General features: G+C 36.1%; 1 protein-coding gene across 1 annotated transcript; it reads left to right on the forward strand.

Annotated features, from left to right (window-relative positions):
- Positions 1–12,844: 12,844 nt before the first annotated feature.
- Positions 12,845–14,398, forward strand: LOC137657459 (uncharacterized). The gene is made up of 2 exons (XM_068391798.1): positions 12,845–13,429; positions 13,580–14,398. The coding sequence occupies exons 1-2, from the start codon at positions 12,845–12,847 to the stop codon at positions 14,396–14,398; spliced, it is 1,404 nt and encodes a 467-aa protein (XP_068247899.1).
- The last annotated feature ends 602 nt before the right edge of the window (positions 14,399–15,000 follow it).

The raw sequence follows: 15,000 nt of genomic DNA on the forward strand, positions 1-15,000 counted from the left end.
GTCGTTACTGCGAATGACAATCACTGGGACCATATCATGGTTAACAGCAACAAAGTTTGCATTGTACAGTAACCGTGTATCAGCTTCTTCATGCCTGCACTGAAGCTCATGAACCAGGATCCTGTTCACAGTTTCATGTGCTGAAGTGTAAAGGTAGCATTCATGTTCCACTGCAAAGTAGACCTGATGTGCCTGAAGAGTCGATGCATATCTATCTGATGACCATTCATCCTTCAAGAAGGCCAAAAACTCTTGTTTTGAAATGTGATGTCCTCCAAGCCGTGTTGAGATCTGGTGGTCTTTTCTGTGACGAGCCAGTGATTATGTAGGTAGTAGGTGTCCTACCACACAAGTCATGTTCAATGTCCTTGATACTTGGTCCATTAGGATATGTGTCACAGACTATGTGTACAATTTCACCAGTGCTACAAGCTTATTTCAAAATGGACATTGCCATCCCCCCCTAGGTGGATGGCATGTCAAGCGTACGGAAGAAGAATATAGCATCAATAATATACACATCAGTCCTGTCTGGTATGGCATTCAAGGTTCCCATTGCTTCCAATTTTTCCATTAAAGTCCTCTTTGATGTCTTGTTCATATCCACAGTTATATGACACATTGAGAAAGGAACTGGAGTGAGAGGACAGGACAGGTCAATACTGAGATCTAGTTATTGCGTTACTGACGAATATAACAGCCTTCTAAATGTCTCTGGTGCATTTTTCTTCCTTGGTCTGTTTGTCCTTTGTGGTGAATTTAACTTTTACTGCATCCTGTGTCACATTTAGCACCTTTCTTTGCTTAACAGTCCGTTCAAAACACCCACCATCTCCATTACATTCATTAACAAAAACTTGATGCCAGGTAGATCCAGTTTCTTTTGACTGCAGAAGTCTGTCTTTCACACCATCCAGTGTTTAGGCAATACAGAGTATCATCATTAACAGTGAATGGATTGAGAGTGTTCTCCACTTCTGTGATCGTGCTCTTAAGGTATGCATTGTCTTTGGCTATCCTTGATGGCTTTAGTTCCTGTATTGCATCATCCACCAGTGTGACTCCAGCCATTTCCAGGAAGCAACTCACAAATACTCCCCTAAAAGATCTTGTCACTGTCAACCCCATACGGACTGCAACATTCTGGCTGGATTCGGTATCCCTATTCACAGCTTGCTGTAAGGTAATAGCAAATGCACTTCTGGAAAAGGTATTCCTAGTTCTCCGCACAGAGTGCACCTGCTTCAAGACTTTGCTTGATTCCGGGATGTGTCATTTCCATATTAAGCAGATTGAGGTGATACAATGACATCCAACAGGCATAGCTTAGCTTGTGAGCTGCAAAGAATATAGGAATCATTAAGCCTAAAGCATAGATGTAGAGGTCTAGGTCATATGTCCTGCTGGCCCTGTTAAAAAGCATGAATATGTGAACGAGATCAATGTAGAGAAACCAGAACCTAGCAGAAGAGCCATGATGACCCTGAAGAGTCTGATCACAGAATTTACGATATCTTTCCAACAAATTAAAAATTACAGCGGACTCCAATAATGTCAAAAGTGATTGGGATGATGGGTCAGCAGAAAATGAATTTAACAACACCATGCATTCATCTGGTATTCCACCTTCTTCCAAAAATTGCTTAAAATGCAGAATCTGCAAGGCAAGTGCAAACAGGGGATGGATAATCTTGCATCTGTTAAAATGTTTTCTACCAATGAACCCTCGTATACTGAACCATGAGCCAACACATCAGCCAAGGTAAGAACCTCGGTACAACCAGACGATTCAACAATATATAGTAATGCGCTGAAATAGGCCATGGAAATATGAAATGCACCAAAACAAACAAAGATATTGTCAAAGAAAGAGGATTCTTGTGCTTGGTTCTGGAGTGCAGGTTTTGCAATAACAAGGTCACATGTCACTATAGCATATGCCTCACTGCACTCACTTGCAACCTTTTGAGACCTGACCAAAGTTTCTTTAACTACATCCAATCTTGTTGGTGGCAGTTCAATATTTTCCATATACCCAATGTACTGCAAAGGGAGTCTGTCCTCTGTGACCAAGAAATTCCAGCCTGCCATATAGGGGTGCTGGACATCAGGCAGCAGCACATTAACCAGATAATATTCATTTTCTTTGCTATCTCCAGGCTGGATTGTGGATCTTGTGAATATTTTTCAAATTCGAACCTCGACAGTGATGGCTTTCTTTTATATGGCATGATTTGTCGCTGAGGCGCATCAAATATTCGTCGTCTTTTCACAGATACTTGGTCAATAGCTGCATTAGTATTCATGGTCCCTTCAGTCTCAGCACCTTGCATCACACCTGCAGCAGGCCTATTCTGGTAGCATATCACAATGGTGTCATGAAGAGTGTCTTTACCAGATAGGGTTTCTGTCAGCTCGTCATAATTATCCCAAGCAAGACCTATGGAGAGACCAACTTGAGGTAAAAGCATATCAGGTAAAAGCTGCCTTTCTGCTGTGATTTTTGACGCTATATCCGTCTCAGTTGATTCAGCTGTGTGATAACTTATCGCATGACCCTAGAGATTAGGAATTTCCACAACTCTGCGACTACCTGTGAGGCTTTTCATTCCGACTCCCAGACAAAGATGCTTGGATGGTTTTACTCATCCCCGGCTGGTACAGAAAATAACATCCTGGGATAGTGAGACTACTCTTCGTTTTACTTATTCACTAGGCTTATCTTTATTCTGCAAGACACAGAGAAGTGTGGTAAAAACCAAATGAAGAAGGTCTGGAATATTCTAATTGCCCTTTCTTAAAATCCTCAAGTGACAAGGACACAGGCAATTCAGGTGCACACTTACAAATTTCAAGGATGTTAAAACGCAATGTAGAGGCTGTTTTTATAATGTTTTAAAGACAAAACAGGTGCACTCACAAAGTCAATAAAACAAATCTCAGTAATATAGGTGAACCATCTATCAACTAAATTTGAAACGGTTTGAGGAGTAAATATCACAGGAACCGTTTAATAATGACTTTTGTCATATCCGTCATATTGCTTGAATAGATCCCATATTCTTCAAAAAATTTTATTTATGTCTCTTCTTTATATTCTATTCATATCTAGTAAACCCTGGGCAAATTTTGATGTCTTATTTAGCCAAAATAGAGTTAAAGCCCAAAACCGGCATTGCAAAAGGCTGACCTTGACCTTTTGACCCTTGGTGACCCCCAATAATAATTTAATTGATGTTGTTTGATATGAAATAAATTTGCATATCAATAGCATCATTTTAGTATATAGTTCTTTATTCTAGACCCAGGATGAAAGGAGCTGCAGCCAATTTACTTTCCCCCACCCCCTTATTTTGCCGAAAAATTAAAAGTCCGTTTTCGGGCAAAATGAGTTCATAAAATCCACAGCCACCCTTGCCCAACTTAAAGATACCCATTTTTGGATGTCCCATGGTAGACCCTTTCCAAAAATGCCCACTAGAATTTTGGTCATCTCCGGTAAATAAATGGCTGCTAGCTCTTGGACTAATTGTTGCTCTATGGCGAAAAATTTTGATCTGGTCAGAGAGCTTGCAGTAAGTCAGTATGACTATATTTTTACAAGAAACATCTGTTACGGAAAACAGACTTGGTGATTTACAGTTTATTGATGAGCATTTTGTAAAAATAGGGTCATCGGCAGTTTATTCGGAGAAAGCTATCGAGTCTTTTTCCGGTAGGTGTGAGGGTGGGTTAGCTTGTCTTTGGAAAAAAAAATTCTTGATATCAAAAAGATTATTATAGAAAAGGATTTTATTGTAATGTCCGTTCTTTATAACCAAAAATTACTTGTGTTTGTAAATGTATATATCCGAAGCGATATTTGTAGAATAGAGACTGAATGATTATTTGGCTTCACTTAGTTATCTTGAATATATTTTAACTGAGATTAGATATGATTCTATATTTTTTATTGGTGATTTTAATGCAAACCCTTTTTCTGGTCGCTCATGGAATCACTTGATTGATTTTATGAAAGATAATCAACTTGAATGCTTTGATGTGTGTGCTCAGGATGACTCTACTTTCACATTTTTGTCCTTCGGGGGTAACTATACCCAATGGTTAGATCATATAGTTGGGAGAAAGGAAAATGATACCTATGTGAACAATATCAGAGTTTTGTATGATTTAATGGGTTCGGACCATTTGCCAGTAGAAGCTGAAGTGGTTGTTGATGCTGTGACTGGGATAAACTTTCTACGAATGAACTTTGTCTTATTGGAGGAAATGTGATGTCTAGAGTGGGGGGTGGGGGGGGGGGGCTTTGTAAGTAATGCATCATTTGACTGCTGTTCTTTGAGTTGTAGAGATTGTAAACGTCTCAGGGATATTGATTGTTTTTACTCTGCACCTGCAATGTCTGTAAAAGAGGAAAGCTCTCTTTACTCAAGGGTAATAAAGAGAAAATGTAAATATAAAGTGATACCAAGGTGGAATCGTAATGTAAAATGTAAATACAAAACTGCCAGAATGGAATATTTAAAGTGGTTGCAGTCAGGAAGAATACATGCTGGCCCCGAGTTCGATCAAATGAGGGAAAGTCGCAAAATATTCAAAGAGGCATTAAATGAGTGTAAGAGAAATTAATTTGCTGAGAGGTCTTTATCGATTCAAGAAAAATTTGAGTACAAAGATATGAAACAATTCTGGGGGAATGTAAGGAAAAATAATAACAAAGCGAAACAATCAGAAATAATGGATGGGGAAAATAATATAGAAAATATAATACAGATTTCTAATAATAATTTTCTATCGTTTGATTTAAACAGTTCAAATGAACTTCCAGAAAATTAACTACTATTGAAATTAAATGAATATTGGATAAATAACAGAAAATTCAACATTAAGATATCATTAGATACGTTAAAAGGGTTGATTAAAAAACTTAAAAATGGAATTAATCATGACGGAATTCATGCTATTTTATTGAAAAGGGGTAGTGATCAGTTTTTGAGTTTGTTGTGTAATTTTATGAACGCCTGTTATGGTCATTGTTACTTCCCTCTGGAATTACTTGGCGGGGATATTAATCCTACAATAAAGGACCTAAAAGGAAATGTCTCTGAATCAGCGAACTACCGTCCAGTGATGCAGTCGTCACTTATCTTGCAATTCTTTGAAATGAATCTTTTAGATGTTATGGAAGAAAAGATTAGTTTTAATTCATTGCAGTTTGGGTTTAAAGAGGGAACTTCCACTAGTGATGCATGCTTGCTTTTTAAGGAAATAATAAACAGATACACACGAATGGGTGATAAAGGTTTTGGCCTGTTCATCGACCTCTCTAGGGCTTTTGATACTGTTAATCATTTTTTGTTGGGTGATATAATAATTAAAGAAATGTACCACCAGATATTGTTCTCCTTCTAATGAATTACCTGAGAAACCAAAGAGCACGAGTTTTATGGAATGGGAATAAGGGGAAATATTTTCATATAGATACTGGTGTTAGACAGGGAGGTATACTTTCTCCTTTTCTATTCAAATTGTATATTGACCATATATTGGAAGAAATTGTAAACATAGATAAAGGATGCAAATTGGGTGTATTACGAGTGAACATCATAGCCTATGCTGATGACATTGTTTTGTTGGCTGATACCAAAGATAATCTAAACCTATTATATGAAAATTTTAAAATAAAAATTGATAAGGTGAAACTAATTATAAACACAAACAAAACAAAATGTATGATATTCAAAAGGGTAAGTTTGGCTTCAAACCCAGTGAAGGTAACTCTTGGAGATTATAGAGCTGGAAGTAGTAGAGGGTTATAAGTATTTAGGTTTTCACATTGGAAATGACTTAATGGATATTTCGGATGTCAAAGTCAGGCTAAATTATTTTTATTCTAAATTTAATTGGATTTTTCGAAATTTTAATAATATATCTATTGAAGTGTTTTTATACCTTTTTAATTCTTATTGTAATCCTGATTATGGACTATCTGTTTGGAGTATTGGCAAAATATTCAAAAAGCAGATTTTTAAAGGGTTTGAAGTAGCTTATGGTAAAGCATTAAAGAAGATGGTTGGGCTGCCTATATGTACAAGTAGTCGTGATGTGGCTGATATGTGCAATAAGCTATTATTAAGAACTCATGTTTTGTATGTGAAAGCCAGGTATTTTAAAAGACTTTTTAAAACTTCAAATCATATTCTTCGACTTAGTATGAGTTTTCTTCGGGAAGGTGAGATTTTTTGCTCATTGTTAACTTATCTTGGGGGAATGTATGGTGTTGATTTTTTGAAAATGATATTGATTGTATAAGGTCTCGTCTTCACTGGGTGCAAAGGCATGATGTTCGCTCGGGAACTGAAGTTGGTCATTTATACGGGATATCATGTATCAAAAAAAAAAAAAAAACCTTAGGTTTATATCTTTTTCATTGTGAATTTATTGGGATCTTTAAATACATATTTTCATCTTTTTTTTAGATAATTTTATATAATTTTGTATCTTATGCATTATATGACTTTTTATCCTTTTAAGAAATGAAAATGTTCAATGTATTCAGAAACCCCACCTTTTTATTGATAAAATTAGTTCATAGTTCAAAAAGTCAATCTAAATTTACTTACTTATTTATCTATTTTAAACTTATACTATATCGTTTATATCTGCTGGCTAATGATGAGGTCATAATAAGTCTATGGATATATAAGACCTGATCACTGATAGCTCCATGCTCTAATCAATAGAGTTATTGTTCTCAGAAACACCCCTTATCTCTCTCTCTCTCTCTCTCTCTCTCTCTCTCTCTCTCTCTCTCTCTCTCTCTCTCTCTCTCTCTCTCTCTCTCTCCTGATGTAGGTAAAATATAACTATTTTGAGATTCTAATAAATGCTATACGGATTAATATCATATAACATATAGTGTTCCTCGGATAGTCTTTCCATGGTAAAAATTGATATTATTCATAAACGTGACATGAATTTTAGGACTTCAACTGGAAGGATGGAATCTGGTCATAACTGTAAAGGTGCATAGTGACAGAGAACGGTCTTCAAAGTCCGTAGTTAACACTGTAAGACTCATCATTTATGTTATATACTGCGATTTGTTTTTTACCTCTAACGTAGCCGAACCAGTCACGATTTTGACGTTCATATGATGCTTCACATCATATATGATTCTTTTTTTCCATATTTGCATCTCTATGTCAGGATTTTTTTTTTTTTTTTTTTTTTTTTTTTTTTTTTTTTTTTTTTTTTTTTTTTTTTTAGAAAACTAGGATGGTCTTCTCTTTGTATCAATTCCATCCCCTGAATGTAGAACTTTGGTTGCTGAATCTCTCAATAAAGATAGTTAAAATTATAACATAGTTCAAATTATCAAGGATGAATATTAAACCCTAAAAAACCCAAAACCATGATTGTGAGTAGGTTAAGGAAAGTTGCTCTTCGATATCCAGATACGGTATACTAGGCATTTAAAGTTATGCATAGGATTTTTATTGCAAATTTACCTTTGAGAAGAATATCCAACCCTTTCCCTTCTTAACTGCAAAAAAAGTGTTCTGACATTTTTTTGATAGGCAATCTATCCCGAGGAAAGTGTTCTGACATTTTTTGATAAGCAATCTATCCTGAGGAAATTTTCTCTTACATTATTCTGCCCTGTTTTGAATACTGTTCCCCTGTCTGGTTTTCAGCTTCTGACTTTCATTTTAATTTGCTTGACAAAATCTTACCGTCTCTTAAATTCGTTTTGCCTGATCAGGATATTAGTCTCTAGCACAGTCGTTTAATTAGATCTTAGAGCAGGTTGCATCAAATGTTTCAGAAATATAACCATCGTTTACACTCAGATCTTACCAAACTATACTACCTAGTATATGACACTAGGGAGACAGTCTTGACTTTTCATTGTGAGGTTCCACACTACATAAAATTCTTGAACTTTTATGCCAACTTTGACCAGTTTGTCAAGTGATCTTCCTAATCTAGTTGGATCTTGGGAACTTTAGAATTTAAACCTTGTTGAAAATGCGTTTGTTAAAGTTACATGAATTTCATTTTGTAGTTTATTTATGAGTTATCTACTTAAAGTTATTGATCATAATATATCGCATAAATTACTTTTTCATTTCTTATTGTTAGTTTATCTTTTACTTCTATTTTTCCTTTCCGTACCTGGCTTATTTCCCTATAGGAGCTCATAGGATTGTAGAATTTTTATTTTCAAATTAGGGTTGTAGCTTGGCTAGAAAAATGATAATAACTAAATACCAGATGCACTGCTATTAGCCTCAATGGATAGTAAAATTAATTCGGGAATTCATAAACGTTTGCATCCAGTAGCATTATTGAGTGCTTTTATAAATGTATTATCTAACAGATGGGTAAAACATTATTCTGATTTTCGTTACGGGTAGAACTGCAGTGTACGTTAAACAAATATTGCTATGGTTTTATGGCTGTTAATTGTTTAAAAGTGCAATACTGCAGGCACTATCACACATTTTTTTTTAGTCAAACCTTATCATACTTTATGTCTATTGCAAGTAAGTAAAATATGAGTTTTCTAATCTGTATCAAAAGACTATTTTCCCAAGGATTTTTAATATACAATGTCCATTGACATCATGGAGTGATTACGTTCTTTTATATAGGTGTATTGTTTTATTTCAGATACTTCGATCTTAAGGGCATAATGAAAAAGTTTTATTTTAATTGCGGTTCCAATAACCCTCTAGTTTTGCAAGCTGTGTATTTTCATACCTTTGATAGTTTTAGCCTTTACTGTGAAACCCTGTGTTCATTGTTTTGTCTCAGAGGCATAGGTTTGAACCCTCGCCCGAGTAAAAGTAAGTATAAATGAATTTCCAAACTATTCTCCACTGATTTGCACTAAAAACATTTATACTAACCAAATGAGGAAAGATTAATTGAAATAAATTTTTATCATTACGAGTGATAATTGTTATCTGATAGGTTGGCAAAGAATGTAGATTATATTTGATACCACGGTTTTTTTCTGAGGAATAGTTTTTAAGGAATAAACTGTGTGAAAAAAAAAAGATTCATTTGAAAAAGGAATGTGTAAGTTATTCACTGCATGATTTACGGCCCGGTAATCTTAGGTTGTGGAAATTTTTTGTAATTGACCCTTTATGCAAGAAAACGTCTACCCAGTATCTATGTCCAGACAGAGAGATATTCTTTTTTTACAGATATTCCCCATTTACTCAAGTTGGTCAGGAATAACCTAATAGAATCTGGGTTCATGTTACCAAACGGAGATAGAATTTCAGAACTTCTGATTGGAGAAATGGTTATAAAATCCAAAACAAAGAATGGACTTAATTTATAAAGTAATCTGAATTCACCTAGACAACATATTAGTCAGAATGCCAGCGTGTTAATTATGTTGCACAGTTGCTGTTAAGAAGATAAAGTAATGCTCTTAATTTTCATTGCTTAATTTTCATTGAGGAAAAGGGCCTTTCAAGAATAATGAATGGAAAGCAACAGCATAGTTCATATCGTTAATGAAAGAATGGTTTGATATCACGAATTCTTCATCCATGAAAGGCGACAAACCTACTCGAGTGATTTCGGCGTAAAATTTGAGTATCACAAAAGTGTTGTAAGCAAAATGATTAATATGTCAAAAGAGAGCGATTGAATGTATGTAGATCTGTTGGAAGCCAGTTACTAAACGATTTCGGACTGAGTACTACCTAACTTGTGACGAGTACTTTCTTATAGTAAATTCCTCACTACTCAAAACTTTCCTCTTCGACTCTACCATTTATCTCCTTACCCCCCCCCCCTTCTCCTTTACGTTATTACACCTTGTAATGTAAGTTATTTTCTTCAATTTTTTTTTTTTTTTGTAAGTTTTTTCATGTAAAATTATTTCATTTGTATTCTATATTCATTGTTCTACCAACGTAGTAAAAATAATGGATTCAAATCGTAGTAGTGTTTATAACCATTCGAGACAAATTACTCGATATGATAGATGTAGATCAGTAACGCCCCCCCCCCCCTCTCTCTCTCTCTCTCTCTCTCTCTCTCTCTCTCTCTCTCTCTCTCTCTCTCTCTCTCTCTCTCTCTCTCTCTCAAATCGTCTTTGTAAAATGGATTATAGATTTGGAAAAGCAGTGAAGAGAGGGTAATGTATACTACAAAATACTTTTGTACTGAATAATATTGATATAGAATATTGGTGTAACATTAGGATAATCAAACAATTTTTGGGAACAAATATTTACATTTATGACTCTTCATCACCGCCGTCACTATTAAGGAATGAATAATCCTCGTCACTCTCTACCACGCTGATAATTTTGGACCAACAGTTTCATGAACGGTATTAAAGGACCATTACACATCCTCGAATTTTCTTGAGCGTCTTATTGTACCTGCCCACGCTTTTCTTGTTGCAGGGAACTTTGCTTCTTCAAGTCTGGCATTTAGGTCTGCCTTTGTAGTTCTCAGTAGTGAGTAGTGAATGTGTCTTTTCATATATACCCAAATTTATTTAGTAGCGTTGCGCTCGGGTTGTGTAGGGGATAGCCCAACAACATTACTTATCTTTTTGTCCACTTTGTGCAATAGTGCGGAACTATTATGCTTGCACAAAAGCAGTAGTTCAGATCGAATGATCTACGGTGAAAAGACGGTAAAGGAAAAATACTAACTTCGCTTAGATTTCTGTGAAAATTTGGCCCCTTTTTTAGGGAGCATCTGTAACAGGTGGCCCTTTGCTTGTCGTCTGCTGCTTGGATACTCTAGTCATTGTTGCCAAATGGACAAATTTCACCAGTGTTCTTTTCAAACTCTGATGGGTGTTTTTATCAGGCATGATACACATAAATGTTACACTATGAATATAACAAAATTCAGTATTGAAAAAAACGTACTTTTGGTTTTTCTAATTTTGTTTAAGCTCCTGATCACGTTGTATTTCCATTCTTCTCAGGGGAATTTGGGATCTAATAAACTGGTAACGCTAACTCAAGTCTTCAAACCAATTGCAGCTGTTCGCCACCATGTGTAAAACATGAAACATAGGTTGAATATAATTGCCGCTCAAGCATAAATTATCATTTAATGGTGCCTTTTTTCCTCGCATTTATCGATTCAAAGTTAAAGTAAGGTTGTTTATTGAATTTATATATGATAATAACTTGCAGAATGTGTACTTTATCAAAGTCCGAGATTATACATTGAAATAGGGCCTAATAGATGCTAAGGTCACTTCGAGAGGCCCTTATTTTACCAATGTAAGTGCGAACTCGTATTTCTAGAAACAAAAATCACATTTAATGTCGAAAAAATCAGAATATCTTTTCTGACCATATCACTTATATGATATGAGAAAAATGTGACTGTTGAGCCTACGAGAATATTAGACCACTTACCACTAATCTCCTCCCCTCCTAGTTTAGTCATAGGCACAGGTCCTATTTCGGATGCTTGTCTTTCACATATTCTGTAAGGTATATTTGCAATATCATATATGCATGAAATACACAGCCTAACCTTACCTTTCATTTCATAAATTAACAAGCAACAAGATATATAGTTATGAAAAAGAATATAGGGAGTCTAATTATCAATATGATTTATTGTAGATATATGGAAATTCACTATATGAATAATGATAGACAAATTATTTGATAAGTTTTATACTAACATATGAACATTCCGAAATAATAAAACCCAGTGGAGTTTTTTAACTAATTGGTAATAGATGGCGCTGCTAAGGGGCAGTGTTTTTTTTTTTTTTCTTTTATAGGTCGGCTTTCCTATCTTCCCTTTACTGTCCTTGCTACAGTGGGTATAGTGAATATTTGGTGAAACTCTAACCACTTTTGAAGATTGCTCTTATTGGTAGTGATGGTGGGACAGTGCCTTTCTTTCCGATAGCTGGGTGTGGTAGGGAGCATTTTTAATAACCAAGACAGTTGGCTCAGCTGGCATCGGGAGGAGATGCGACTTCAACCAACGAATACAATATTTGCTGGCCATTTCTATGGTAGTCGCCTCATTTGTTTTTGGCTGGGTAGCACAAAAATGTTCATTGATGAAAACTTGTTCTGTTCCAGCTCTCATGACCACAAAACATTCTTTTTCTCTAGGCAGCACCAGGAAACTTTACGATGAACTGGTGGGTGTTTGTTTTATGTCATCCCACTCCATACTGTGATGCGTTCTCGTAGTTAACCTTCTTTTCAATAATTTTGAGTTTTGAAAATCCTTAATACACCTGCATACGACGTCAAAGGATTCTATGCTCATATACATTTTCTGCTGCAATGTTTTAAAGCATACCACATGTTGTGTAAGAGTCGCCACACTGCCTTCTGGGATGTTTATTTAGGGATGATATCAGCCTTTTCAAATTCATCCGCTAATGCATTAATGGTGATGGCTTGTTTAGCAGAAAAGATACCCTTTACCTAACAGCGGAAGACTCCAATGGTAAAATTATCAAAATGAGGCGAAGAGGCACTTTGTGTTAAAGAAGTGACTATCTCAGCAATGCTACTGCTACTGGTATTAGAATGACCTGCACTAAAGGTGCCGGCCACAGTCTCACGTGTTGCACAATTGCCTGGAAAACTCTCACTTTCATGCCTAAAAAAGCATCCACACTTGTTGCTTGTTGCAACAGGGTATTGTACGCACTGGTTGCGTATCCACGTGCTGTATCATTGTTCCATGGTGCAACAATTTCATCCAGTATCTTTCTGATACTGTGAAGTTGGCTGCAGCCACGTATATTTTTATTCATGAACATCATGCCAGTAAAAGGAAAAGTAAGTCACGGTGGTGGTGTGGCAGGATGTCACAAGAACAACCCCCACTTCCCTTTGGTCCATTGACTTATGATGAGTTAACCAAGGCTAAGACAAAATTGTTTCAATGTGTGCAAAGGGAAGCATATCCTCAGGATATCCTAGCTTTAACTCAAGGTAAACAGCTTAAAAAGGGAAGCCCTTTGAATAAGTTAGACCCTTTTTTGGATAATGAAGGTCTTTTTATAATCAAAGGTCGTTTAGAGTACTCTGATCTGTGCTATGAAAGTAAGCATCCTATTATTCTTCCCCCAAGTAATACAGTGAAGGCTTTGGTTCGCTTCCAGCATGTTCTTTTAAAACATGCTGGTGTGTCTACTCTTATGTCTACTTTGAGAAATAGTTATTCGATTGTTAGACTAAGGAGGTTAGCTAAGGCTGTATGTAGAGAATGTGTGTCTTGCCGCAAGCAAGATTCGAAGGCCTGCCGTCAGCCTGTAGCTCCTCTTCCTGAACTACGAGTCAAATCTGCTCCTCCCTTTACTGTAACTGGTTTAGATTATGCTGGCCCTTTGTTTTGTGCTGACATGCCCCTCAAGAAGTTGTATATTTTACTCTTTACATGTACTGTTGTACGTTCTGTACATTTAGAGCTTACCGATTCTCTATCTCTGCCAGATTGTCTCCTTGCCATACGTAGATTTACACCAAGGCGTGGTATTCCTTCAACATTTTATTCTGATAATGCATAAACATTTGTTAGTGCTTCTCATGTCTTGCAGCAGCATTATGGCCCAGTAGCTCCTCAGTGGAAGTTTATTGTGGCCCGTGCTCCTTGGTGGGGAAGTTGGTGGGAGGGCTTGATAAGGCCAGTTAAGTCGGCTCTCAAGAAAACTTTAGGTACGAAATGCCTATCTAGACGTGAATTAGAAACTACACTGCATGAAGTCGAAGCATGCATTATCTCAAGGCCTTTAACCTTTGTGGGAAAAGAACCTGACATTTCTAATCCTTTGACTCCTTCACATTTTCTTCTTGGTCGTACGGCTGGTTTTCAACCGGATAATGTTGATGAACATTTTTCTTGCGTAACTTCCAGAGACTTGTGTATGCGAGAATCCGCCCGCCAAAGGCAGTTAGAAAAGTTTTGGGAGAAATGGAGTTCGGAGTATATAAGAAATTTGCCCTGTAACATTAAAGGTTTTGTGTCTAAATGTAATTTAAAGAAAGGTTCTATGGTGTTGGTCAGTGAAGATAATGTTCCTAGGTTGTCTTGGCCACTTGGAGTTATTGTAAAAGTGTATCCGGGTAAAGATAGTTTCATTAGAAGTGTTGATGTTGAAACTTCAAAGGGTGTTATCAATAGACCTGTACAAAAATTACATGATCTCGAGATTTCAAGTGCCTCTGACCTAGTATCTGATTATAATGTACCTAGTAGTGATACTCATGAGAATTCTTTGTCTGGACCTGTTTCTGTTAATTCTTGCGAGGATGTTGATAAAGGTGAATTTAGTACTGCTCAACCTGTTGTTGAACGTACATTGTCATATACACGTAAGGGTCGTGCTGTAAGGGCTCCAGAGAAATTGAATTTATAATACTGTACCTTATATATGCGTTTGATCCTTTATGTATATAGGAGTATTAGTAAGTACTCCTATGGTGGGGAGAATGTTGGATAGGAGTAAACCTCCTACTTGATTAATTTTATTTTGTAAATGATTTTCTTTATTTTTTAATTCTTTGCTTTTATTAATGTGGGTGTAAAATATGATTATTTATGTTTGAATAACTGATACTTATTTACCAAGAGCTATCTGGGAAATTTTGTATTTGACAACGAAAAAAAGGAGAGTATGGTTAATGGCGCTTTGTTTACATCCTGAATTTTTCTCTTCCTGCCTTGATGTCTTCTGTCTTCGTTCGCTCCCAAAGTTATTGTCTTAAGTGGAGCGAATAGCCACTGAACAATTACATTGAAGCAGTAAACCCCTTGAACGAGGAAGAATTGTTCAGTAATCTCAGTGTGGTCAGGTGTATGAGGACAGAGGAGAATATGTACATAAATGGCCAGACTATCCGTGATATGTGTAAGGAAAAGAAAAAGGAACCGTAACGAGAGAAGGATCCAATGTAGTACTATTTGATCAGTCAAATGACTCAATAACTCTTATTCAAGTTGCCAAAATGTTAACCCGGA

Source organism: Palaemon carinicauda, chromosome 18, assembly GCF_036898095.1.
Source record: "Palaemon carinicauda isolate YSFRI2023 chromosome 18, ASM3689809v2, whole genome shotgun sequence".
NCBI classification, from domain to species: domain Eukaryota; kingdom Metazoa; phylum Arthropoda; class Malacostraca; order Decapoda; family Palaemonidae; genus Palaemon; species Palaemon carinicauda.

Bases quoted from the DNA above. Each gene is read 5' to 3' on its own strand.
- LOC137657459 (XM_068391798.1), top strand. From the start codon at position 12,845: ATGTCACAAGAACAACCCCCACTTCCCTTTGGTCCATTGACTTATGAT. The intron at 13,430-13,579 runs GTACGTTCTGTA...CATGTCTTGCAG, and splicing joins TACTCTTTACATGTACTGTT to CAGCATTATGGCCCAGTAGC.